This window comes from Hemitrygon akajei, unplaced genomic scaffold (genome assembly GCF_048418815.1).
Source record: "Hemitrygon akajei unplaced genomic scaffold, sHemAka1.3 Scf000053, whole genome shotgun sequence".
NCBI classification, from domain to species: domain Eukaryota; kingdom Metazoa; phylum Chordata; class Chondrichthyes; order Myliobatiformes; family Dasyatidae; genus Hemitrygon; species Hemitrygon akajei.
The window spans coordinates 5,267,283-5,294,121 of NW_027331939.1; the positions used below are offsets into that span (position 1 = coordinate 5,267,283).

Consider the following 26,839-nt stretch of genomic DNA (forward strand, 5'->3'; position numbering starts at 1 on the left):
TGTGACAGTCATGCACTGACATTTGGATCGACAGAGACTGATCAGGAGGCAGCATGGCATTGTGCATGGAAAGTTGAGTTCAACAACACTTCTTAAGGCGTTTGACGATGAGTGCCAATGAGGGCAGGGGAGTGGATGTTGTACATTGAACTTCAGTAAAGCCTTTGACAAGGTGCCACATGACAGCTCGTTCTGGAAGACATGTTCACATGCGGTCCAGGGAGAGAAAGTTAGGTGGATTAAAAATTGCCTTGAAGGTAGCAAGCAAAGAGTGGTGGTTGAAGGTTTCTTTACAAGGGGGCCGCAAGGCTACAAGTTGGGATATTTGATATTCATGATTTGATAGCAACGATCTGAATGCAATTGCACCAGGCTTGACTAGTGAGCTCACTGATGACACAACATTATTAGATGGTACTCACAGTGAAGATTATCATAGCTTATTGGGGATCGAAATGGGTAGAGGAGTGATAAATAGGTTGTAGAACCTACATGAGCAATGACAGTTTCACGCTGAGGTTGGTGATGACGTGGAGGGACCTGTCAGAGGAAGTGGATGAGGCAGCACAATTGTCTAATTCCAGAAGCAGTTGGGATGTGAAGGTGGAGTGAAGAGGCCAGGAGGGAAATGGGCTCAAAACAGGAAATTAGGACCATTTCTGTGGGCACTGTGGTTAGCATTTTCTCATCGGGCTGAAGGGTCTGTATCTGTGTGTTATTCTATCCTTAGGATGCGTCAGATATCACTGGACAGTCACGCAGGCATGGTGTGAAAATTGATGGAAACTGCTGCTCTGATACAGTGGATGCAGGTTCTGTCATATTTACAAAGTATCTCTGACTCACTGTCTGCTTCTGTGTAATTCAGAGCATCACCAGCAGGTGGAGCATTTCTGCACCGGGACCAAAGTGTAAACAAGAAAACAACAACCAGGAATCGTCAGTGGGAATCAGAATGGCAACAGGTATGATCACTGGGATCGTTATGATTAAACCTCTGTTGCGTTTGTGCACAATAGTTCAGATGAATTAACTTACACAGATGCTAATGGGCACAGAAAGGTTTCATCAAACAGGGTCCTCAAATTCCTTTGTAATGAGGTCTTGAGTAATCGATCAATCCAGCAGTTGCAGAACAGGGACCCGACACCGGTAATGGTGAAATCACTCAGGTCAGCATGCAAAGTTTCAACTGAGTGAAAGGAGCCGGAGACACTGAATCAGCAGGTTGAGAATGAAACACAGACAGGAATGTGACAGCGGTGTTGTTTGTTACGTAAAAGTCCAGGTTCAGGGTTTGTTGCACATCAAGGCCTGTTTAGAGGTGAAAGACATCCCCAACTTTCAATTATAACATTCAGAGCCAGATGATTGGAGCATTTCTGGGATTTCAAGGATTGTGTGATAACACAGCATTTCAGGTTTTGATAGGGTAGCTATCAACTCCCCCCTGGTTTTCTTGACGGCTACACAAAGGAGATGGAAGGAGTTTCCGAAATCTGTTTTCTGTAGCCGAGCGGAGAACATTGCCAATGTTTAGAATTGCTGAGGATCAGAAGACAGCTCACTGTAGGTAAATAGGTGGTGTGTTTCAGTGTTTTAATACCCCAATGAATGTCTAGGCAGTGGGAAAATGGTGAACAATAGACAATACACAATAGTTGCAGAAGTAGACCATTCGGCCCTTCGAGCCTGCACCGCCATTCTGAGATCATGGCTGATCATCTACTATCAATACCCGGTTCCTGCCTTGTCCCCATATCCCTTGATTCCCCTATCCATAAGATACCTATCTAGCTCCTTCTTGAAAGCATCCAGAGAATTGGCCTCCACTGTCTTCTGAGGCAGTGCATTCCAGACTCCCACAACTATCTGAGAGAAGAAGTTTTTCCTTAACTCTGTCCTAAATGACCTACCCCGTATTCTCAATCCATGCCCTCTGGTACTGGATTCTCCCAGCATCTGAAACATATTTCCTGCCTCTATCTTGTCCAATCCCTTAATAATCATATGTTGCAATCAGATCCCCTCTCAATCTCCTTAATTCCAGCGTGTACAAGCCCAGTCTCTCTAACCTCTCCACGAAAGACAGCCCGGACATCCCAGGAATTAACCTCGTGAATATACGCTGCACTTCTTCTACAGCCAGGATGTCCTTACTTAACCCTGGAGACCAAAACTGTACACAATACTACAGGTGTCGTCTCACCAGGGCCCTGTACAAATGCAAAAGGATTTCCTTGCTCTTGTACTCAATACCCTTTGCAATAAAGGCCAACATTCGATTAGCCTTCTTCGCTGCCTGCTGCACTTGCTCATTCACCTTCAGTGACTGATGAACAAGGACTCCTAGATCTCTTTGTATTTCTCCCTTACCTAACTCTACACCATTCAGATAATAATCTGCCTTCCTGTTCTTACTCCCAAAGTGGATAACCTCACACTTATTCTCATTAAACGTCATCTGCCAAGTATCTGCCCACACACCCAGCCTATCCAAGTCACCCTGAATTCTCCTAACATCCTCATCGCATGTCACACTGCCACCCAGCTTAGTATCATCAGCAAACTTTTTGATGTTATTCTCAATGGCTTCATCTAAATCGTTGATGTAAATCGTAAACAGCTGTGGTCCCAATACTGAGCCCTGTGGCACCCCACTAGTCACCACCTGCCATTCCGAGAAACATTCATTCACCGCTAACCTTTGTTTTCTATCTGCCAACCAGTTTTCTATCCATGTCAATATCTTCCCCCCAATGCCATGAGCTCTGATTTTTACCCACTAATCTCCTATCTGGGACCTTATCAAATGCCTTCTGAAAATCGAGGTACACTACATCCACTGGGTCTCCCTTGTCTAACTTCCTGGTTACATCCTCGAAAAACTCCAATAGATTAGTCAAGCATGAATTTCCCTTGGTAAATCCATGCTGGCTCAGCCCAATCCTATCACTGCTATCTAGATAAGCCACTATTTCCTCTTTAATAATGGACTCGAGCATCTTCCCCACTACTGATGTTAGGCTGACAGGACAATAGTTCTCTGTTTTCTCCCTCCCTCCTTTCTTAAAAAGTGGGATAACATTAGCCATTCTCCAGTCCTCAGGAACTGATCCTGAATCTAAGGAACATGGGAAAATGATTACCAATGCATCCGCAATTTCCAGAGCCACCTCTTTTAGGACCCTAGGATGCAGACCATCTGGACCTGGGGATTTGTTAGCCTTCAGTCCCATCAGTCTACTCATCACCGTTTCCTTCCTAATGTCAATCTTTTTCATTTCCTCTGTTACCCTATGTCCTTGGCCCATCCATACATCTGGAAGATTGCTTGTGTCTTCCCTAGTAAAGGCAGATCTAAAGTACTTAATACATTCTTCTGCCATTTCTCAGTTTCCCATAACAATTTCACCCAATTCATTCTTCAAGGGCCCAACATTTTTCTTAACTATCTTCTTCCTCCTCTTCACATATCTAAAAAAGATTTTGCTATCCTTCTTTATATTCTTGGCGAGCTTACGTTTGCACCTCATTTTTTTCTCCCCGTATTGCCTTTTTAGTTAAGTTCTGTTACTCCTTAAAAATTTCCCAATCATCTGTCTTCCCACTCACCTTAGCTCTGTCATACTTCTTTTTTTTAATGCTATGCAATCTCTGAATTCCTTTGTCAACCACTGTGGCCCCTTTCCCCCCTTTGAATCCTTCCTTCTCCGGGGGATGTACTGATTTTGCACCTTGTGCATTATTCCCAAGAATACCTGCCATTGCTGTTCCACTGTCTTTTCTGCTAGGCTATGCTTCCATTTCACTTTGGCTAGCTCCTCCCTCATGGCTCCATAGCCTCCTTTGTTCAACTGCAACACTGACACCTCTGATCCGCCCTTATCCTTCTCAATTTGCAGATAAAAACATCATATTATGGTCACTACCTCCTGATGGCTCCTTAACTTCAAGATCGCTTATCAAATCCTGTTCATTACACAACACTAAATCTAGAATAGCCTTGTCCCTGGTCGGCTCTCGTACAAGCTGTTCCAAGAATGCATCCCATAGGCACTCTTCAAACTCCCTATCCTGGGGTCCAGCACCAACCTGATTCTCCCAGTTCACCTGCATGTTGAAATCCCCCATAACTACTGTGACATTACCTTTGCCACATCCCAATGTTAACTCCCTACTCAACTTACACCCAATATCCATGCCACTGTTTGGGGGCCTGTAGACAACACACATTAGGGTCTTTTTGCCCTTACTGTTCCTCAGTTCTATCCACACAGAATCTACTTCTCCTGATCCTATGCCCCCCCCCCTTGCAAAGGACTGAATCTCATTCCTAACCAACAGGGCCACCCGACCCCCTCTGCCCACATTTCTGTCCCTACGATAGCACATTTACCCTTGTACATTCATTTCCCAGGTCTGATCTCCCTGCAGCCATGTCTCCGTTATCCCAACAATATCATAGTTACCCATTCGCACCTGTGCTTCAAACTTATCCGACTTATTTCTGACACTTCGTGCATTCAGATATAGAAATTTAAGCCCCTTTCTCCTCTCTATGTTTAAATCGCTGCCTATTGTGCTTAACCCAGCTCCCCGAACTCCCATCGGGCTATACGCCCCTAGAATTTTGTTGTCCTTCCTAAATTTACTTATTCTTTCTGCACATTTAACTCCATGTTCCATCAGACCATCGCTCTGTACATGTGTCCTCCTTATCACTTGTTCCGCCTCACCTTTCTCTACTACACACTTAATATTCCGGAACCGTGTAGTCCCCATCTGTCCTATATTTTTCATCTCGCTATCTTCTCTCACATTCTGGATCACCGCCCCCTGCAAATTTAGTTTAAAACCACTGAGCAGGACTAGCAAACTTTCCTGCAAGAATGTTAGTACCGCTCCAGTTCAGGTGTAAACCGTCCCGTCGGAACAGATCCCACCTTCCCTGGAGCAAAGCCCAATTATCTAAAAACCTGAAGCCCTCCCTCCTGCACCATTCTCTCAGCCACGTATTAATCTGTATAATTCTTCTGTTCCTTGCCTCACACACACATGGCACAGGTAGCAATCCTGAGATTGTTACCCTGGAGGTCCTGCCCTTCAGCTTCGCACCTAACTCCCTGAACTCACTACACAGGACCCGCTCACTCATCCTACCCACGTCATTGGTCCCTACATGGACCGCAACATCTGGGTTCTTGCCCTCCTTCTCGAGAATAACCTGCATCCGATCTGAACGTGATTTTCTCAAAAGATGCTTCAGGAGCTTCAATGTTGATATGCTGATATAGCACAGGAAATATAAAAACAGCAGGAGACAAACATAGAATCAAAGAAGGTGACTGGGACAACGGAATGTCATTGGTGAATCGGATTAAAGTGAATCCCGTGGCATTTCCGGTGGATACCACATAAACTGATAGAGCAACTCAGCTGGCCAGGTAGCATTTATGGAGGGAAATGATTTTCTCTGAGTCAGAAAATGTTCTCATCCAATTCAATCTTTTGTAAATGAAATATTCAATCTGCAATCTTTCCGGCACTAATACATTTTTCCTGTAGTATTGGTACCAGAACTGTACAGGCCATTTCAACTGGTCCAACCAACAGTTTATAACCTTGTCAAAAGACCTCTCTGCGTCTGTATTCTGCTCTGCAGCTGATGGTGGCAAACCTGCTAAATGTTGACTCTACACATTGTTTCCTGTAATCAGCGGGCTGATCTGTGTGTGACCCTGTGGACGGGACAGTCTACGTATCTAGGTAATGCTCAGTCTGTGACCCTGGGGTCCAGACACTTTGACACAGCAGACGGAGAGTATGTGATTTAGGGAATCTTGCAGTGTGCAACTCGATGGTTGATCTGTGTGTGACACAGGTGACTGAACAGTTTGTGACCTAGGGAGAATTTGCTTGTGGAAAATAATCCCAGTGTTATTTTCCGGTATCACTGGACACCATTCCATTAAGATCCCCTGGTTATCAGTGTGTTCAACTACTGCAGAGTCAGTGATCAGTATTATTGTCTCTCTCCTGCTCTGTATCTGGGAGTGGATGTGTCTGGTCACTGGCTTATCGGGATGGTCACCTGGCAGCCGGTGTGGTTCACATTCACCAGCACAGTTCCACTCCACATCGGGTCAGCCAGACACCCTGGAACCAGTACTAGTGAGGCGACTGCCTGTCAGCCCAGAGACAGTGACGTCAGAGACACCGATCAGGACCCTGGAACCAGCACAAGTGAGGCGACAGCCTGTCAACTCAGAAGCTCATCAAACACGGAATTGTCAAGTCCCCAACAAGGAATGGGTGAGTGAAATGTGTGGGTGTGGTAAATGTGGTAGTGGGGCACCCGTGACCCCACTACAGGAAATGTACTACCTGTTTCAAGGATTTCCAGGATGTGTATCGGAGGAAATGCAGCTGTCCCGATGAAACGAATATTTCCAGGATATGAATTAAGGGAAATGTATTCGCCAGGATGGAGGGAGCATCTCTGGGAATCGACTCTCATTGACAGACCCAGCATTTATTCTCATCCTGAATTGAAATAGGTGAGTTGGTGCGTTTGGAGTGGTTCGTTTCTGGCAAAGCAGTCCTTCTGGTAAAGTAATTCCCAGAGCATTGTTGGGTAGGTTTTGGGGACAGTCTTGGGGAAATGGACATATGTGTGTACATGGCTGATCCCAGTGTGGCTTCTTGTGGAACATGACTGGTCAAAGATCGCCAGTCAGGTTAAGCCTCATTACCGTATGTCTGCTATGAATCCAAATGGCCAATTCACCACTGTTCTCAAGCACGTTAATTTTCTGTATGAGACTCCCATTTGGGACCTTGTCAAACACCCGACTAACATCCAAGTAGGCAAGATCCACCATGTAACTTCATGCATCAGCTTTGTTACTTCCTGGAAGAACTCAATCAAGTCAGCAAAATGCTACTTCACCTGCTCAAAGCCTTGCTGCTGAACCCCAACCCACATCAAGCATTCCATCTTCCATACTCCCATGTGGCAGAAGATATAAAGGGCTGAAGGTATGTACCACCAGCCTCAAGGACAACTTTAATTCTGCATTTATAAGGCTATTGATGGTCAGCAACTATGTTATAATTCGCTCTTAATAACAAGACCATTTTATAAATAAAATTATAACATCGTGCATCGTGCTGTGAGGATTACATTCCTTGACTTCTCTAGTGCCTTTAACACCATCCAGCCCAAGATCTTAAGGCACAAACTAACGGAGATGGGAGTAGACTCTCGCATGGTGGATTGGATAGTGGACTACTTGACAGATAGACCTCAGTAAATGCGGTTGGGAGACTGTAGGTCTGACACGGTGGTCAGCAGCACAGGAGCGCCGCAGGGAACCGTACTCTCTCCGGTCCTGTTCACCCTGTACACATCAGACTACCAATATAACTCGGAGTCCTGCCATGTGCAGAAGTTCGCTGATGACACGGCCATAGTGGGGTGTGTCAGGAATGGACAGGAGGAGGAGTATAGGAAACTGATACAGAACTTTGTGATATGGTGCAACTCAAACTACCTGCGTCTCAATGTCAGCAAGACCAAGGAGATGGTGGTGGACTTCAGGAGATCTAGGCCTCATATGGAGCCAGTGATCATTAATGGAGAATGTGTGGAGCAGGTTAAGACCTACAAGTATCTGGGAGTACAGTTAGACGAGAAGCTAGACTGGACTGCCAACACAGATGCCTTGTGCAGGAAGGCACAGAGTCGACTGTACTTCCTTAGAAGGTTGGCGTCATTCAATGTCTGCAGTGAGATGCTGAAGATGTTCTATAGGTCAGTTGTTGAGAGCGCCCTCTTCTTTGTGGTGGCGTGTTGGGGAGGAAGCATTAAGAAGAAGGACGCCTCACGTCTTAATAAGCTGGTAAGGAAGGCGGGCTCTGTCGTGGGCAAAGTACTGGAGAGTTTAACATCGGTAGCTGAGCGAAGGGCGCTGAGTAGGCTACGGTCAATTATGGAAAACCCTGAACATCCTCTACATAGCACCATCCAGAGACAGAGAAGCAGTTTCAGCGACAGGTTACTGTCGATGCAATGCTCCTCAGACAGGATGAAGAGGTCAATACTCCCCAATGCCATTAGGCTTTACAATTCAACTGCCAGGACTTAAGAACTTTTTTTAAAGCTATTATTAATGCTTTTTGAGTTAGTGATTTAGATGCATATCATATTATTACTGAGTTAAGTATTGTATGTAATGAGTTTTTGCTACAACAAGTGTATGGGACATTGGAAAAAAATGTTGAATTTCCCCATGGGGATGAATAAAGTATCTATCTATCTATCTATCTATCTCGCAACTAATAACCACTCACTGAGATAACCCGAATATACTTACTGAAGGGCAGAAAGGATACTGTTAGGATATGAAGAGATTTAAGGAACAACTGATAATAGTTGATTACAATTCTATATCAAGCCTGGAGAAAAAGCAGAAATCTTTTATGCTTTTATATTGACTATCAAAAAAATTTGAATATTTGATTCTGTTTCTCACTCGTGGTTGATAAAACTTCCTGGTACATACACCGAAAACGTGAAAAATCTACAACATCTGATGAAGCATTTGAGGCATCCGTTAGTCTCGTGAGACCATGTATTTGCGCCTTGGAAGGTTTTTCCAGGCTGCAGGCCTGGGCAGGTTTGTATGGGAGACCGGCAGTTGCCCATACTGCAAGTCTCCCCTCTCCACGCCACCAATGTTGTCCAAGGGAAGGGCACTGGGAACCATACAGCACTGGCGTACAATAATCACCTACTAACAACCGCAAAGGGACAGCAACTGTCATCAAAATGAATGTACGCATTTTCTAGAGTGAAACGTTAAGCCTGCTATGGTCTTGTCTGGTTTTAACCCGCTCTCTAATCCACAGAATCGGAGAAAACTCAGTTATCAAATCAGAAAAAAAAACAAATGAATTATAGCTTGACACATCTACTGTACAGAATGATTTGAAAATATTCGCTCTTGCATCTGTAAAGCTAAAATAATTAATTCAAATAGTGGAACTATTTTCCAAAGATATAAACATTAGCTTTAGGCGAGAAAAGTATAGAACATAAACATTACGATAGGTGCTGTAGAGCTAGTAGTATATGACAGAGCATCAGGATTCAATATAGCAGATAGATGAATATGAAACATAAAAGTATATTTAGGATATCAACAAGCAAAGAAGATAGATCAGCGTGTGATAAAGAGAAATCATTCAACAGAATTTACTTCAGGACTAAAGAAATTCTGCCAAACAGAGCTGAATAACAACAATGTAACAAAGGCAATAACCACGTTCACTCTGCTTATATTAGCGTAATCCTTTGGCATAATATCTCGGTCTGAAACTGATGTGGAAAACTTATAAAGAAAAATAAGAAATGAAATAGCAACTTTTAGAAAACACCATGTGGACTCCAGCACACTTTGGTTAACAAGACCTAGTAAAGGATGAATAACGGACATAAAAAAATTACACAACTTTCAGATAAAACTTCTCAAAATCAAAAACAGGTTTAATATCACTAACAGGGGTTGTGAAATTTATATAACTTATTGCATAAGTATTCACTCCTTTCTAGTCCATATTTAGTAGATCACACTTTGGCATTAATTACAGGCTTGAGTTGTGTGGGTAGATCTCTATCAGTTTTGCACATCAGAACACTGTAATGTTTCCCCATTCTTCTTGACAAAAACTGCTCAAGCTCTGTCATATTGCATGGGAATCGTGTGTGAACAGCCGTCTTCAAGTCCAGTCAAAAATACTCAGTTTGATTGAGGTCTGTACTCACACTTGGCCACTCCAGGACAGTAAGTTTGTTGTTTTTAACCTCTTCCTGTATAGCTTTGGCTTTATGTTGGGGACCATTGTCTTGCTGCAAATCAAATGTTTTCCTAGTTGCAGCTCTCCAGCAGACTACATCAGGTTTTCCTCCAGGATTTCCTGGTATTTTGCTGCATACCTTTTACCCTCTACCTGTACAATTCTTTCAGAGTCTGCTGCAGTGCAACGTCCCTAAAGCATGATTCTTCATGGTAAGGATGGTGTGATTTTGATGATGTGTGGTGCTTGGCTTACATCAAATATAGCATTTAGTCTGATGGTCAGGAAGCTCAGTTTTGGTTTCATCGGCCTTAGAATCCTCAGGGCCTCCCACATGCCTTCTGACAAACTCTGGCCAAGACTTATTTTCAACACACTGAGTTATTTTCAACGCTTCCTTTCTCTTTGCCACTCTCCAATGAAGCTGTGACTGGTGAAGTGTCCAGGCAACAGTTGTTGTCTGCGCAGTCACTGAAGCTTGTAACTTCTCCACAGTTGTTTTTGGTCTCTTGGTGGCCTCCCTCATCAGTCCTCCTCTTGTACAGTCGTTCAGTGTTTGAGGACAGCTCTTCAAGGCAAATTTACAGCGGTGCCATATTCTTCCCATTTCTTGATGATTGACTGAATTGTACTCCAAGAGATATTCAGCGTCTTGGAAATTTCTTGTATCAATCTCCTGATTTGTGCTTTATAATAACCCTTTAACGCAGTTGCTTGTAGTGTTCCTCTGTCCTCAGGGTGTCACTTGTGCAGAATACAGACTCGCCAACAGTTGGACCTTCCAGATACAGTTGTAGTTTTACTACAATCAATGAGGCACCTTGACTGCACACAGGTGCCCGAAAACAGATCTCAATTCAACTAATTATGTGACTTCTAAAACCAATTGGCTGCTTTGTTGATTTGTGCTGATTTGTTGTGTCATACTAAAGGAGGAAGAATACTTAAGCAATTAATCACTTTGCATTTTATATTTAGTGTTAATTTAGATCACTTTACAGAGACGTTTTCACGTTGACACAAATCTTTTAGTCAGCCGTTTCCGATATGGCCCAAGTACGGAGTAAGAGGCACTAACGCGGGTCGATAGTTTGCTGGGTCCATTGCGGCTGAAAAGAACCACTAACATGTCGATAACTCACAGACTTTAATACAAACAGTGTTATAGGGAAAAAGAAAACAATAAACACTAGGCCAAACAGGGCCGTTGACTAAAACTCTCAAATGGAAAACCAAGCCGACACTGCGGCTGAAAAGAACAACTAAATATAAAACTAATACCGCTAGTCTTCAGAGTCAGTTGACCCAACAGTCCAATTTCTCAGGCCGAAAGCAAGCAGGAAGCGAAGCATTGCTGTGATCATGTCTCCACAAACACTACAGAAAGTCACACAAAATATTGGTGAAACTCAGCAAGTCAGGCAGCATCCATGGAGATGAATGAACAGTTGACTTTTCGGATCAGGACCACGAGGAATAGAAACTTATGTGGGAATATCTAGAATTTCTGTCGCCTCATTTCCAGTCCGATGAAGGGAATTGTCCCGAAATGTTGACAGTTTATCGCCTCCATAGTTGTTGCCTGACCTGATGAGTACCTCCAGCATTTTGTGAGATATTCCAGAGATTTGCTGAGGAAGGGATTGACCAGGCAGGCAGACAGTAAGCCAGAGCAAAGCGGTGGTGATGGGCAGTACCAGGAGAGTGATGCTAATGGTTACTATATTCTCAGCTAATAAGCAGAGTCCTTTCCAAACAGGGAGATATATTCTTGGGGATAAAAAGGAGCAGCCTTCAACAAACGGAACTATAGCCCATCAGACCCCTACCCCCGATCGCCCCCCACCAACCCCCGGACTGTATTTGGTGATCTTTAGCTTCCAGAGAGAAAGCTGCTGCCCAATATGGGGTCAGTAATTTCTTTAATTTTCCTCATTTTCCTTCACAGCTTCAAGCTCAGTGATCACCGAGCTCCTGGCAAGCTGGAATGATTTCCAACTGCTGCAGTTGACGGACTTCTACCGCGACAGGCTGGAGCAGGCGATGGAAGGAGGGGTGCACGGAGTGAGTCTGGTGTTAACGGCCGAGAATCAGTTCAGCGGAGAGGAACATCGGGTGAGTGACAGGGAGAATGGGTTTGACTTTTCACACATCACAGGACTGATGGGTTTTGAACTCTAACTCATCGGATATTAAATAACATAAAAGAACAACTGGGAAATAAATACTGTACCTGCAATCACAAAAATCTGAATCTGAACCAGTGATAGAAAGGGGTGAAAGGACCCCGGGGACTGGTGGGTAGCTGCTCAGTGTTCAGAGTGAGTTGAGCAAGTAACGGTTGTGTGGGATTACAGTATTAAATGGAAATATGACAGGAGGTTTCGGTTGACCATGCAGCGTGACGGCAGGATGTCAGTGAGAACCGGGACATCATCTGTGGGTGCCACAGGAGCTCGAGTGTGTTCTGTTCTGGGTGGAGATGATTGTGCTACAATCTGTAACCACAAACAGTGTGAATCGTGGAGTACTGCCATGTTGTAATGTGTAATCACTGAATAAACCTCCCCTGGAAAAGGCAAAGGAAAGGCATTGGGTGTCAGTCGGTAATCTGCTCTCATGTTGGACATTGGCGGACTGAGGAGATGAATCACATCATCGTTTCTGCAACTTCCCTGTGACTGCTTACTCTGTTATAAAAAAAACCCTCCTGACTTCTTTCTTCATCTGCCATCGTTATTTTCTGATTTAGTCCATACGACAAAGGAGCAGCTTTCGGCCATTCGGCCCATCGAGTCTGCTCCGCCATTTCAACATGAGCTGATCCAATCTCCCCTTGAGTCCCATTTCCCCGCCTTCTCACCATAACCTTTGATGCCCTGACTACTCAGATATCTATCAATCTCTGCCTTAAACACACCCAATGAACTGGCCTCCACTGCCGCCCGTGGGAAAAAAAATCCACAGATTCACTACCCTCTGGCTAAAAAAATGTCTTCGCATCTCCGTTCTGAATGGGCGCCCTTCAATCCTTAAGTCATGTCCTCTCGTACTGGGTTCCCCCACCATGGGAAACAACTTTGCCACATCCACTCTGACCATGCCTTTCAACATTCGAAATGTTTCTATGAGGGCCCCCCTCATTCTTCTAAACTCCAAGGAATACAGTTCAGGAGCGGTCAAACGTTCCTCATATGTTAACCCTCGCATTCCCGGAATCATTCTAGTGAATCTTCTCTGAAACCTCTCCAACGTCAGCACATTCTTTCTTAAATAAGGAGCCCAAAACTGTACGCAGTACTGTAAGTGAGGTCTTACCAATGCCTTATAGAGCCTCAACATTACATCCCTGCTTCTATACTCTATTCCTCTATAAATGAATGCCAAAATTGCATTCGCCTTCTTCACCACCGACTCAACCTGGAAGTTAACCTTAAGGGTATCCTGCACAAGGACTCCCAAATCCCGTAGCATCTCAGAACTTTCAATTCTCTCCTATTTAAATGATGGACTGCCCATTTATTTCTTCTACCAAAGTGCATGACCGTACACTTTCCCACATTGTAATTCAATTGCCACTTCTTTGCCCATTCCCCCAAACTATCCAAGTCTCTCTGCAGACTCTCTGTTTCCTCAGCACTACCGGCCCCTCCACCTATCTTCGTATCATCAGCAAACTTAGCCACAAAGCCATCTATTCCATAATCCAAATCATTGATATGCAATGTAAAAAGAAGCGGCCCCAACACGGACCCCTGTGGAACACCACTGGTAACCGGCAGCCAACCAGAATGGGATCCCTTTATTCCCACTTTCTGTTTCCTGCTCATCAGCTAACGCTCTATCTACGTATGTAACTTTCCTGTAATTCATGGGCTCTTATAGTGTTTAGCAGCCTCTTCTGAAAATTCAAATACACAACATCCACTACATGTCCCTTGTCTAGCTTACTTGTAATTTGCTCAAAAGATTGCACTAGGTTTGTCAGGCAGGACTTGCCTTTAAGTAAAACATGCTGAGTTCTGCCTATCTTGTCATATGCCTTCAAGTACTCCGTAACCTCATCCTTAATAATCGACTCGAACAACTTCCCAACCACCGATGTCAAGTTAACAGGTCTATAAATTTCCTTCTTGCTTCCTTGTCCCCTTCATAAATAGCGGAGAGTCACCTCAACGAAGGGGTCACGGACCAGCAAGGATCTCATTGACTGGTGGACCAGGTTCACGGTGAATGTCCCTCCGTGTGCTCTGCACTCAGAATGTACAGTCCATGTCCAGACAGGATCAGCACCCGTCCGGGTGACTGCTCAGTGTGATCCCGTTACAGAGCACATCATTTACTTCTCATTCTCTGTGTGAATCTGTCAGTCCCCAATATGTTCACTGTTACCCTTCACAGAAAATCTCTGATCTCGCTGATAAGGGAGAGCGGGCGGACAGTTCTAAACTCCTCCTGAGCCTGGTGATGGAGAAAGGCTCCCGCGCCCGGAGGGTGATGTGGGAAACCTTTGTCAAAATGCGGATTGGTGTCCGAAAGTTGGACAAAATACTGAAAGAAATACAGGAACATGGTGAGATAATATCAGAGATTAATTTAATTTTGGATTCAAACATTACATACCTATAATTTGAGGAATTGAAATGTGTCAAATGTTTTAAATCCGAACAGGTTGTGTACCGGTCCATTGGCCCGTATCAGAGATTCCCAGTGAGCTGAAAGGTAAGTGAAGAAACCGCTGTTACCACCAAACGTTGATATTATGTAGGGCCATGTCGTTGTTGAGCCACGGGGTTCTGATAAGGTAAACGTTCCCCCGTAACACAACGCACAGTGAGACACATGGAAAAATGTTTGCTGGAGGGAGAGTTTTCACAGGACAGCATGAGGAACCACACAGAGAGTTGGTGAGTTTGCTGAAAGGGATCACTCCTCTCTGGGTCCTGCAACTACAGATCCCTCCACCGGGGTCAGAATGGAGAAGAGGACGATCTGAGGAGCGAATCTATGGGGAATTTCTTACTCCGAAAGGTCCTACAACCATCCAGCCCCTGGCACAGCCCTCATCTGAAATCACTTTGCTAAACTCCCTCAGAAACTACAGTTCATCATTTTTAGAACCGGGAGTCCATCGAAGTTCTCGTCACAGAATAACAATGATAATTTAATGAGAAAAGCAGGTAACACCCTACCTAGTCTGTTCAACCCCAAAGCAGCATTTGAATCCCACTCTGTTCACATCTGCACTCCCTTAGTGCACACACTGCTAAATTTATCCAGTTTAACTTCCCACTAAATAATCCTGGGAATTCCATCAGGAGACCGTGCTGGTGAGGATGAGATTCGGGATAAAATCCTCAGCTCAGTCCACAGAAGCTGAAATTCATGTGTTGTGTGCTGGACATTGTGGAAGGGTGAGAGATAGGAATTAGGACAGAGAAACCAAGGGTTGTGGGATTGCGGCAAGAAAGGTGGAAAGTACTGAAAATATCTATAAATAATATTGTAATTAATTAAATTGTGATCGTCTGGATAAGAAACTCACTACATCCGTAAGCACATTGTGTCACCGAAAATGGAGCCCGGGGCAGTCCATGGGCTTAAACAATTGTAAGCCTTCATAATCGCAGACTGAATTTGATTACTCAACTCCACATTTAACAGAGGAGAGAGCGAAGGAAAGACAGATATCGTAAAAATTATTAATCTTACAGTAGCCCATGTTTTAACTGATTACTCGATGCCCTTGAACAGAAATATAAGGAATCTCGGACACAACCCTCGTTTAGCCTGTGTCGTTTCCAAGAACAAACAAGAACATCAAAGATGATAATTTTCAAATGGCACCAGAGGAAGTTTTCCAAACTGCTCACATTCCTGTCACCTCTGTTAATGATTTTTCTGGCCACATTCAGACAATAAAAACCCTCAGTTTCTCTGCACTAAGGATTTGGCAATTCTCTACAATTTGCCTGCAAACTTGTTCTTCACTTTTCTTCATGCTGTTTGCCGGGGCAAAAGACACGGCAGTGAAATTCCCACACCGATTTCGGAATAGAAAACAGATTCTCTTCCTGCTTATTTGAAGAACATTATGTCTACCACTGTCACATTCTGTAAAGTCAATATTTCCACAATCAATGTTTTCCTACGCTCCCTATCTCACCTGAATACGTTCATTGAAGACCCCATATACTCCCAGCAGCATCCTGACGCACTATGAGACCCCAGATACCCCTAACAGTAAACATAATATTAGGTGGCAAAAGTGCCTGGGTAGCTGGTTGATTGGGAAGTTTTTAAAATCTGCCAAAAGACATCAAATAACGCATCAAAACGTAGAAGTCAAAAGAAATGGTAATTATAGGCTAACACGCAACAAAATGCTGGTGGACCTCAGCAGGCCAGGTAGCATCAATGGAGAAAGTACAATTGACGTTTCGAGCCGAAATACTTCGGCAGGACTGCAGAAGTATACCTGAGGAGTAAATTTGAAAGGTGGGGGAGGGGGTGTAAAGAATCTCAGGCGACATGTGAGACCGGTTTGGGGGATGGGAATGAAGCAAAGAACTTGAAAGTTGATTGGTGAAAGGGACAGAAGGAGATGGAAGAAAAACGGGGGGGGGGGGGGGGGGTGGTGGTGAGCACCAGAGGGAGGCGTAGATGCTACCGGTGCGGCTTCATGTATATCGGTGAAACCTGACATAGACTGGCAGACAGCTTCGCTGAGCATCTACACTCCGTGCAGCAGAACAAGCGGGAACTCCCAGTGGACACCCAGTTTATTTCCCTTTCCCATTTCATTATGTTCATCCATGGGCTCCTGCACTGTCGGGGTAAGGTCACACTCAGAAAAGAGGAAAAGCACCTTATGTTCCGTTTGAGTAACATCCAACCTGATGGCATGAACATCGATTTTTCAAACTTCCAGTCATGCTTCCCCTCCCCCTTCACGTCGTTCCTCTCTTCTGTTATCTCCTTGTCCGCCCATCGCCTCCCTCCAGCATTTTGTCCGTGTTGCTCGGATTTCCAGCATTACAGATTTTCTCTTCTTTGTAAAATTATAGGCCAGTTAGCCGAACCTCAGTGATTGGAAAGTGTTGGACTCTGTTATTAAGGTTGAATTTTCGAGCTATTTGGAGCCTAATGATCAAATAAGTCAAAGTCAGTGTAGTTTCTATGAAGGGAAAGGAGAGGCAGTTGAAGTTATTTACTTGGATTTTCAGAAGGCGTTTGATATGTTGATTGGAGAGACATATGCTCCCTGACAGGGTTCTGACACACTGTGAGGCCCAACATGTCCCTGACAGGGTCCTGACACACTGTGAGACCACACACACCCCGGACAGGTTCCGGACACACTTAGAGACCCCACACACCCCTAACAGGGCCCTGACACACTGTGAGACCCCACCAACCCTGACAGGGTCCTGGCACACTGTGAGACCCCACACACCCCTGGCAGGGTCCAGACACATTGCAAAACCACATACGCCATTGGCAGATTCCAGACATACTGTGAGATCCCACACACCCATGACACGATTCGATTACACTGTGAGATCCCACAGACTCCTGTCAGGGTCCGGACTCACTGTAAAACCCAGAACTTATCAAGGAGCTTAATGTAAAGGAGCCGTTAAGAGGCAACTAGGGGCCACAGAAAAGCCAATGGAACGCAATATAAGGTAACACAAGTGAGTGGGAAGTTCATTGATTGGGAAGCTTTTAAAATCTAACAAAATGCAACAAAGAATCTTAAAGAAGGGAGGAAGGCAAGCAAAATGAAATTATAGGCCAGGTAGTCTAACCTCAGTGTTTGGGAAAGTGTTGGAGTCTATTATTAAGGATGAGGTTCCCTGGTATTTGGAACCTAATGATAACATATGTCAAAGTAGGCATTGTTTCTGTGAAGGGAAATCTTGTCTGATGAATCTGTTCGAGTTTACTGAGGAAATACTAAGCAGTGTGGACAAAGGCGATGCAGTGGATGTCATTAACATGGATTTTCATAACGCGTTTGATATGTTGGTACACTTCAGGCTGTTTAACAAGATAAAATCCGACGCCATTACAGGAGAGTTACTCGCATGGTTAGCGGCATGGTCGACGGGTAGGAGGCAGTGAGTGGGAAAAAAATCGGCCTTTTCTCTTTGGCTGCCGGTGACTTGTGATTTTCCTTAGGGGTCAGTATTGGGACCGCTACTTTTCACACTGTTTTTCAATGGTATGGATGAAGGAATTGATGGCTTTGTGGCACTTTGCAAATGATATGAAGATAGGTGGAGGCGTTGGTAGTGCTGAAGAAGCAAAGAGATTGCAGCAGGACACAGACAAATCAGAAGAATGGGCAAAAAGTGACAGATGGAATACAGTGTTGTGAAATATATGATCATGCATTTTGGTAAAAGGAGCAATAATGCAGACTCTTATCTCAGTAGGGAGAATGTTGAAACATTAGAGTTTAATGTGGCAACGTTGTAGGCCGAAGCCCTATTCCTGTGCTGTTCTGTGTTCTATTCAGGTTCTGTAACAGCTGAAATCCTGAACCACCTGCTACCGAAATTCCACGTTCTCTGCTCTCTTCTTCACCACCCGACTCTAATCAGTATGATTTTCAAACTTGTATTTAAAGTCTGTCTGACCCCCTAACCACAGTCATAGACCAGTAGCATCTCCACTTTCTCCCCTTTCCACAGACGTTGTCTGACCTGTACTCACATCTACACTCCCGACCTTCTACAGCTGTGCTGCAGAGGGCAGACCAACACCCTGCATAACTGCGGCGGACCTTTTGACTACAACCGGTAGTCAAAACTGCCCAACGAATCACATCAGACTTCCAATATAACTCGGAGTCCTGCCATGTGCAGAAGTTCGCTGATGACACGGCCATAGTGGGGTGTGTCAGGAATGGACAGGAGGAGGAGTATAGGAAACTGATACAGGACTTTGTGATATGGTGCAACTCAAACTACCTGCGTCTCAATATCACCAAGACCAAGGAGATGGTGGTGGACTTTAGGAGATCTAGGCCTCATATGGAGCCAGTGATCATTAATGGAGAATGTGTGGAGCAGGTTAAGACCTACAAGTATCTGGGAGTACAGTTAGACGAGAAGCTAGACTGGACTGCCAACACAGATGCCTTGTGCAGGAAGGCACAGAGTCGACTGTACTTCCTTAGAAGGTTGGCGTCATTCAATGTCTGCAGTGAGATGCTGAAGATGTTATATAGGTCAGTTGTTGAGAGCGCCCTCTTCTTTGTGGTGGCGTGTTGGGGAGGAAGCATTAAGAAGAGGGACGCCTCACGTCTTAATAAGCTGGTAAGGAAGGCGGGCTCTGTCGTGGGCAAAGTACTGGAGAGTTTAACATCACTAACTGAGCGAAGGGCGCTGAGTAGGCTACGGTCAATTATGGAAAACCCTGAACATCCTCTACATAGCACCATCCAGAGACAGAGAAGCAGTTTCAGCGACAGGTTACTATCGATGCAATGCTCCTCAGACAGGATGAAGAGGTCAATACTCCCCAATGCCATTAGGCTTTACAATTCAACTGCCAGGACTTAAGAACTTTTTCTTTTAAAGCTATTATTAATGCTTTTTGAGTTAGTGATTTAGATGCATATCATATTATTACTGAGATAAGTATTGTATGTAATTAGTTTTTGCTAGAACAAGTGTATGGGACATTGGAAAAAAGGTTGAATTTCCCCATGGGGATGAATAAAGTATCCATCTATCTATCTATCTATCTATCTATCTATCTATCTATCTATCTATCTATCTATCTATCTATCTATCTATCTATCTATCTATCTATCTATCTATCTATCTATCTATCTATCTTTATCTGAGTGCTGCATCAGACACGGAATAACAATTATTTACTTCTCCTTTACACTTGGGTATCTTCAATCTAGAATCTGTTGAATATTTGCAACACATACTCTTTAACAGACACGGGACTGCAGATCTGCCGTCTCAAACTATTTTCTGGAGGATCTCAGTGAGCTGAGCAGCATCTGTGATGGTAGAAGGGGGAAATTGTCTGTGTTTCGTGTCAAATGGTGATTGTCTCAATCAATCTCCTGAGCAAGACACTGACATTTTCTCTCCCCAATTACCCACCCACAGTGCACGTAATGATGAAGAAAGCTACTTCTTTGTACTTTGAATCAGTGTCGGTGAGAGAGGAGGGGGAGCTGTGATTATCCGACCTGTTCTTTTGACAGAACGCCCACTACCCTTTTCTCTATCTCCACACGACACATCTGCACTTGGGATTAACAGTTTCTTCCACAAGAACAATGATATCTGTAGCAGTATTGGGGTTTGTCGGGACAGTCGGGGGTCAGTAAACTACCAGGGAAGTACTCATCTCAAAAGCACAATTAATGTGGAAATATGATGAACTGCTGTTTATTTAAACCAGGCCCCTTTGTCCAGTTCGGGGTCTGTTAATCAAAATTTACTTAACTGAACGAACATCCATTGATGTATTCAATTAATACAATAACTTTCAGCTAACTATTGTGTACCTAAATACCCAAGTTCCGAGTTGAGGCATCTAACAGTTTGTCCACTATCTGTTCCCATGGAAGGTGTTCAACAAAAACACAAGGAGACTCTGCGGGCACAAACTGAGACACTGAAAGTGAACACGATCCTGATGAGGGAGAAGGTGAAGGTTTTCCAGCTGGTTGATCGATACGCTGAGCTCACGGTCATTTCCACTGTTCGAGATCGGAGACTGGTGGAACATGAACTGCTGGCAAGAGGCAGAGACCACGACGAGTGGAGACAGAAACATCTCAGCGGAGGGCTAGAAAAAATCCGGACTGATCAGTTGTTCCACAGCAGCTTTTCCCAGAGTGAATCCAAATCTGGGAGTTCGGCAGCAGTGGCCGGAGTCCCAGGGATCGGGAAAACAACAATGGTACAAAAGATTGTTTACGACTGGGCCACGGGTAAAATATACCAACGGTTCCAGTTTGTCTTCAGTTTCAAATTCCGGGATTTAAACTCCATTAACTGCAGAATAAACCTGAGGGAACTGATTCTGGATCAGTATCCGTACTTTGGAAATTTACTGAGAGAAGTCTGGAAGAACCCAGAGGGCTTGCTGTTTATATTCGATGGTTTGGATGAATTCAAAAACAAAATCGATTTTGCTGACAGTCGGAGAGATACAGAACCCAAGCACCAGTGCCCAGATCCCGAGTGGTGGTGTGAAGTGTCTGACATTGTGTACAGTTTAATCCAGGGCAAGCTGCTCCCAGGATGTTCAGTGCTGGTGACCACCCGTCCCGCTGCGTTACATTTATTGGAAAAGGCGAAGATCGGTGTTCGGGCCGATATCCTGGGATTTGTTGGTGAGGAACGGAAGGAATATTTCATCAGGCATTTTGAAGATCAGACGGTGGCGGAAGCTGTTTTCAAACACGTGAAGGAGAACGAGATCCTGTACACCATGAGCTACAGCCCCTCCTACTGCTGGATCCTCGCTCTGGCACTCGGCCCCTTCTTCACACAAAGAGTCAGAGACCCACAGCGAGTTCCCAAGTCCATCACCCAACTGTACTCCTACTATATTTACAACATCCTGAAAAACCACCGCCGTGAGATTGACAACCCCCGTGATGTGTTACTCAGGGTTGGTCAGATGGCCTTCAGAGGAGTGTTCGATAAGAAGATTGTGTTTACAGGTGGCGATTTGATCAACTACAATCTGCAGCCTTCCCAGTTCCTGTCCGGGTTCCTGATGGAGCTTTTGGAGAGAGAGGATTCTGCCCGCAGCGTGGTGTACACATTCCCACACCTCACAATCCAAGAGTTTGTAGCTGCAGTCGCACAATTCCTGAATCCACATCCTGGGGATATCCTGAAATTCCTCACTGAAGCCCACAACACAACAGATGGGCGATTTGAGGTATTTCTCCGATTTGTTGCTGGTCTCTCCTCCCCAATGACAGCTCCGGGCCTGGAGGAGTTTCTGGGTCCATTTCAGCATCAAACAACCGGCCGGGTGATTGACTGGGTGAAGGAGGAGGTTAAAAACCAGATATATAACTCTGCTGGTGAAGATGATACAAGGAGTCTCCTGAACGCATTACACTACCTGTTTGAGTCTCAGAATCGTGGACTGGCTCGGGCCACACTGGGATCTGTGGAAAAACTTTCATTCAGTGGAATGACACTGACCCCGATTGACTGCGCGGTCCTGTCTCATGCCATCGGACTCTGTGATACAATAAAACACCTCTGTTTTTGGAACTGCCGCATTCAGTTTGAAGGAATCCAGCGGCTGGGACCCGGGCTGCACAAGTGCCAGGAGTTGAGGTAACCAGATTTCTCTCTCACTCTGAAATGTGAAATTGTTCTATTGTGTTGTTTCAATGTGAAAGAAATTGGGTAAAATCGGAGTAAATCAGATTGCGGAACATTGTTACAAATGACTAGGGGACCAGTCAGTAATTCCCTAAAGACGGGATGGTTCTGTTGTACCTTCTGATGGGATTTGGAGACTTCATCAGATCAGTGAAAAACAGCCATTCGTTTAATGGTAATAAATCACAGGATTGGCCGTGTTTCTCGCTGCCTGTGACACGTCCATTGACATTGTTCCTTCTCAATGTTAATGACACCCACACCGACACTGACTGCAAGGCGATGTCTTGGAACTTCCTACCCTTCACCCGTTGAGGGACAAGAGTTTGTGAGCTGACTTTCCCAGTGAGAGATTTAGAAATGCTGCTGTGAGATTGTCCTCCTCAGCCCTTCCCAGTGAGTGACTATCTCCATCACTCCAACTGTGTGACTTTTCTCAATCCCCGATACCCAGTCACTACGTGGGCATCTTTTCTCCCGATTGTGGACCTCAGTTTAGACCAAGCTCTCCCCGAGGATCTACGTCCGCATCACCTCCTCTTGTGGGAACACCTTTTCTCATCACTACACTCCTGTGGGATCTCTGTGCACACTTCCATTCCCATTGTTGGACCTCTCTGCAGAAGTCTTATTCCTCCTGTGCGTTCATTTCTCCCAATCCCATTTTCCCTGTGAGTGTAACTTTTCCCCATCCACCTTCCTGCTGTGGGTTCTCTCTTCCCCGTCCTTCCCCCTATGGGATCTCCCTTCCCCACTCCCTTTCCCCTGTGCGGGGTGTCTCGCTTCCTCCTTTCCCTTCCCACTGTGGGGATCCCTCTTCCCCATCCCATTCTGCTGTCAGTTCTCTTCTCTCTCCACCGTCCTCCTCCCCTTGTGATATCTCTAATCTCCACCCCCATTACCCCTGTGGGAACTCTTCTCGATTCCCCTTCCTCCGGTGGGATCTCAATTCCCTCTCCCCATTCGTTCTTTTGGCTCGCTCTTCCCCATCTCCTTCCTCCAGTGGTATCTTTATTCCCTAACTCCTTCCTCCTGTGGGGATCACTTCCCTATCCCCCTTCCTCTGTGGGTTTCTCCCTTGCTGATTCCCTCCCTCCTGTGGGGTTCTCTCTTGTCCATCCCCATTCCTCCAATAGGAATCTCTCTTCCTCATACCGCTTTCTCCTCTGGAGTCTCTCTTCCCCACCTCCTTCATCCTGTGGGATCTCTTTTCCCCATCTCCCTTCATCCTCTCGGGATTTCTCTTCCTCATTTCCCATCGCCCTATGGGGATCCCTGTTCCTTGTTCCCCTTCCTCCTGTGGAGATCATTTTTCCCACCACTTTTCCTGCGATGGTGATCTCTGCGCGCATCTCCCATGGAAATTTTCCCACCTACAATTCCTCCTCTCAGAGGGACGATATCTAACCCTTCAACCCTGCTCTTTCTGACATTCTCACATCAGGAAAACTATTCTAACTGTTGGGGAAGGAGTCAGATGATAGGAAATTACGGAGTCACACTGACAGTAAATTCCTGACATTCTGTAGTGAAATTTGACATTGAATTCCAATCAGTGATCTACTGAAGGGTTTCATGTTTCAGGAAATATCGGAATGAGAGATATTCCCTCAGAACCACGGTTTCAATCACTTTGTTCATTAGTTTGTCTGTTTGTGTTTAGACTTGGTGCTAATAAACTGGGAGATTCAGGAGTGAAACTGGTGTCTGCGGCTCTGAGGAACCCGGAGTGTAAAATACAGAAACTGGGGTAAGTACCAGACTGTGGGAGATTGTGTTTACAGTCACTGGGTGTCTGACACTGAACATTAATGTGATCAGTAATTGTGTTACTGATAAACACTGGGGATTTGTACCGTCTCCTGTCTCTCTGTGTCCTTCACCCTCACTCTCTCTCATCTCCAGGCTGAACGATGTTGGCCTCACAGTTTCTGGTGCCGAGGATCTCGCCTCCACTCTCAGTGCAAACTGTACACTTACAGAGCTGAACCTGAGTTATAATAAACTGAAAGATTCAGGAGTGAAACTGGTGTCTGAGGCTCTTGGAAACCCGGAGTGTAAAATACAGAGACTGTGGTAAGTACCAGACTGTGGGAGTTTGTGTTTACAGTCACTGGGTGTCTGACACTGAACATTAATGTGATTAGTAATTATGTTACTGATAAACACTGGGGATTTGTACTATCTCCTGTCTCTCTGTGTCCTTCACCCTCACTCTCTCTCACCTCCAGGCTGTGGAAAGTTGGTCTCACGGATTCTGGTGCCGAGGATCTTGTCTCGGCTCTCAGTACAAACCAATCACTGACGGAGCTGGACCTGAGATTAAACTCGCTCACGGACCGATCTGTCCCTGCTCTCCGTCGCCTAATACTGGCCGTCCCAAGTCTGGCTTATATTGAGTGAGTATACTTGTTAATGCTCAGTGTGATAAAATATCAGTGGATCCTCGGGTTCACCGGTGATATTTGTTTGTCAACGTTGTTGAAATATTAACCCCAGCCCGCTGTTACAGTCACTGTTGTATTATTTGTTTATTTCCCTGTATTCTTCCCTCTGTTTCAGGCTGTGGAGAAATCACTTCAGTGAGACTGGGGAGATGGAACTGAAGTCTCTGCAGGAACTCAGACCTGGACTGACAGTGAACCTGTGAACATCTGAATGAGTGAACAACCCCACCCAAGGGATGGGGACATTTTGGTCGATTCCTCACCATCCCCTTTAACGACAATGCTTCAGGTTTAATTCCCAATGGTTCTAACGGGTCACGTTTCCAACCAAGCACTCTCTGATGTCGGAGGTGTTTCCGCAGGCATGTAATTCACCTTTGTGACCAGCGGCGCTACTTCTGCTGGATGTCCCGGTCCGAGAGTTCATTTAAGTCAGGCCTTGGAGAAATACACAGATAGAATGAGCCCGGAGGCGGGGCTCAGTCTGGGACACCAGTGTCTGAGGTGGGATTATCCTGAGGGAGAATACTTTTGCTCACTATGCTGAGGACAATACATTTAGAAGTCTGCCCGACATAATGATGTTAAATGGATAAATACCTTGGTAGCGACCCTGGAACTGCAGCGATCTCGGACACTGTCCTGAAATGTGATTTTATAATCATCGGTTTCCTGATGCGGAGTGATGGTGAGAAACGGGACTGGTTATTCAATCTGTTACTCGTTGTCACTGGTCAGTTAATTGTGTGTGACTCTGAGTGAATCAGGAACAGCTTATTTATTTCTGCAAGTTAGCAGGTTGCACGTTGTTTAATTTACATTTACATCTGTCATGTGTGTTGGCGCGTGGCCTAGTGGACAAGGCATCAGACTGGTAACCTGAAGGTCACTGGTTCGAGCCTCAGCTGAGGCAGCGTGTTGGTGTCCTTGAGCAACGCAGTTAACACATTGCTCTGTGGCACCGGGGCCTAGTGCCCTTCCCTTGGACAACATCGTTGGCGTGGAGAGGGGACGGCTTGCAGCCTGGTCTCCCATCAAAAAAACCCTGGAAAAGAAACCTTCCAAGGCGCAAATCCATGGTCTCATGAGACTATCGGATGACTATTATTATGATGAAATCAATAAACTGCTGTAACTTGATCTATGTTGGACTTGATTTGAGTTTGCTCGGGAACCCCATCACCCACAGCGATCCAGAGCTTCTCGCAGAGGTACAGCTGAGGCTGAGGGAGGTCTGCTACCCAGGATTTCGTAATCCCCAGTGCACCCACGCTGATACCGCGCTTTTCTTGCTCCTGCCCCCCGCCACACTTTCATTGTTCCCCCCGAAACCTTTTTCCACACCGTAACCTTGCCTACTTTAACATCTCTTAAAGGTTCCCAATGAATCTGCCTCTATCACCACCCCACACCAGCAGTCTGTGTAAAAAACAAAACCCTGCACCTCACATGTCCTTTGGAATTACCCCATCTCACCTTTAAAATGTGCCCTCTGTTTTTTGACATTTCAACCGTGGGGAAAATACTGTCTGTCTGGTATACCAATGTCTCTCATAAATTGTATAAAATTCAGCAGATCTATTCTTAGCCTCTCCCGCTCCTGAGACGACAACCCCAGTTTGTCCAAACTCTCAGTATAGTGCATGCTCTCTAATCCAGGAGGCATCCTGGTTAGCGCCGGCTGAATCCTCTGCAAAGCCTCGATGTCTTTCCTCTGATGGGGTCACCAGAGTTTATTACAGACTAACTAGAGTTTTGTACTCTCCATGGTAGCATGTTTCCTGAAAATCAACCAGCCTTATCTCATTAAGTAGCCTCATGTGCAGCACATTGTCAACTACCTTCTGAAAAAACAAGTAAACCATATCCACTGACTCTCCTTTGTTGATGCTGATTGTTATATCCTCAAAACATTGCAACAGGTTTTCCATTACGGAACCTTTGCAGACTTTGCCCTACTTTTTCATGTATCCGGACACCTCATACTCCAACATTTTCCTAACCATGAAGTAAGACTAATTGGCCTACAATTTCCTATTTTGGTCTCCTTCCTTTCTTAAGGAGTGGCGTGACATGTGTAATTTCCAATCCAGAGGAACCATTTCAGTTTCAAGTAGTTCACAAAGGACACCAATAAGC

The 26,839-nt window shown here is 45.1% G+C and overlaps 1 protein-coding gene across 1 annotated transcript in view; it reads left to right on the forward strand.

The window, feature by feature from the left end:
* LOC140721287 (NACHT, LRR and PYD domains-containing protein 3-like) overlaps positions 1 to 25,840 on the forward strand; it is a 37,467-nt gene extending 11,627 nt beyond the window's left edge. The window contains exons 4-12 of the mRNA XM_073036143.1: positions 731 to 965; positions 11,810 to 11,976; positions 14,263 to 14,434; positions 14,533 to 14,583; positions 20,468 to 22,205; positions 23,917 to 24,003; positions 24,159 to 24,329; positions 24,485 to 24,652; positions 24,816 to 25,840. Coding sequence (XP_072892244.1) covers positions 956 to 965; positions 11,810 to 11,976; positions 14,263 to 14,434; positions 14,533 to 14,583; positions 20,468 to 22,205; positions 23,917 to 24,003; positions 24,159 to 24,329; positions 24,485 to 24,652; positions 24,816 to 24,903 — 2,652 coding nt within the window. The 5' untranslated portion in view covers positions 731 to 955 and the 3' untranslated portion in view covers positions 24,904 to 25,840. The remainder of the gene's footprint in view (positions 1 to 730; positions 966 to 11,809; positions 11,977 to 14,262; positions 14,435 to 14,532; positions 14,584 to 20,467; positions 22,206 to 23,916; positions 24,004 to 24,158; positions 24,330 to 24,484; positions 24,653 to 24,815) is intronic.
* Positions 25,841 to 26,839: the final 999 nt, after the last annotated feature.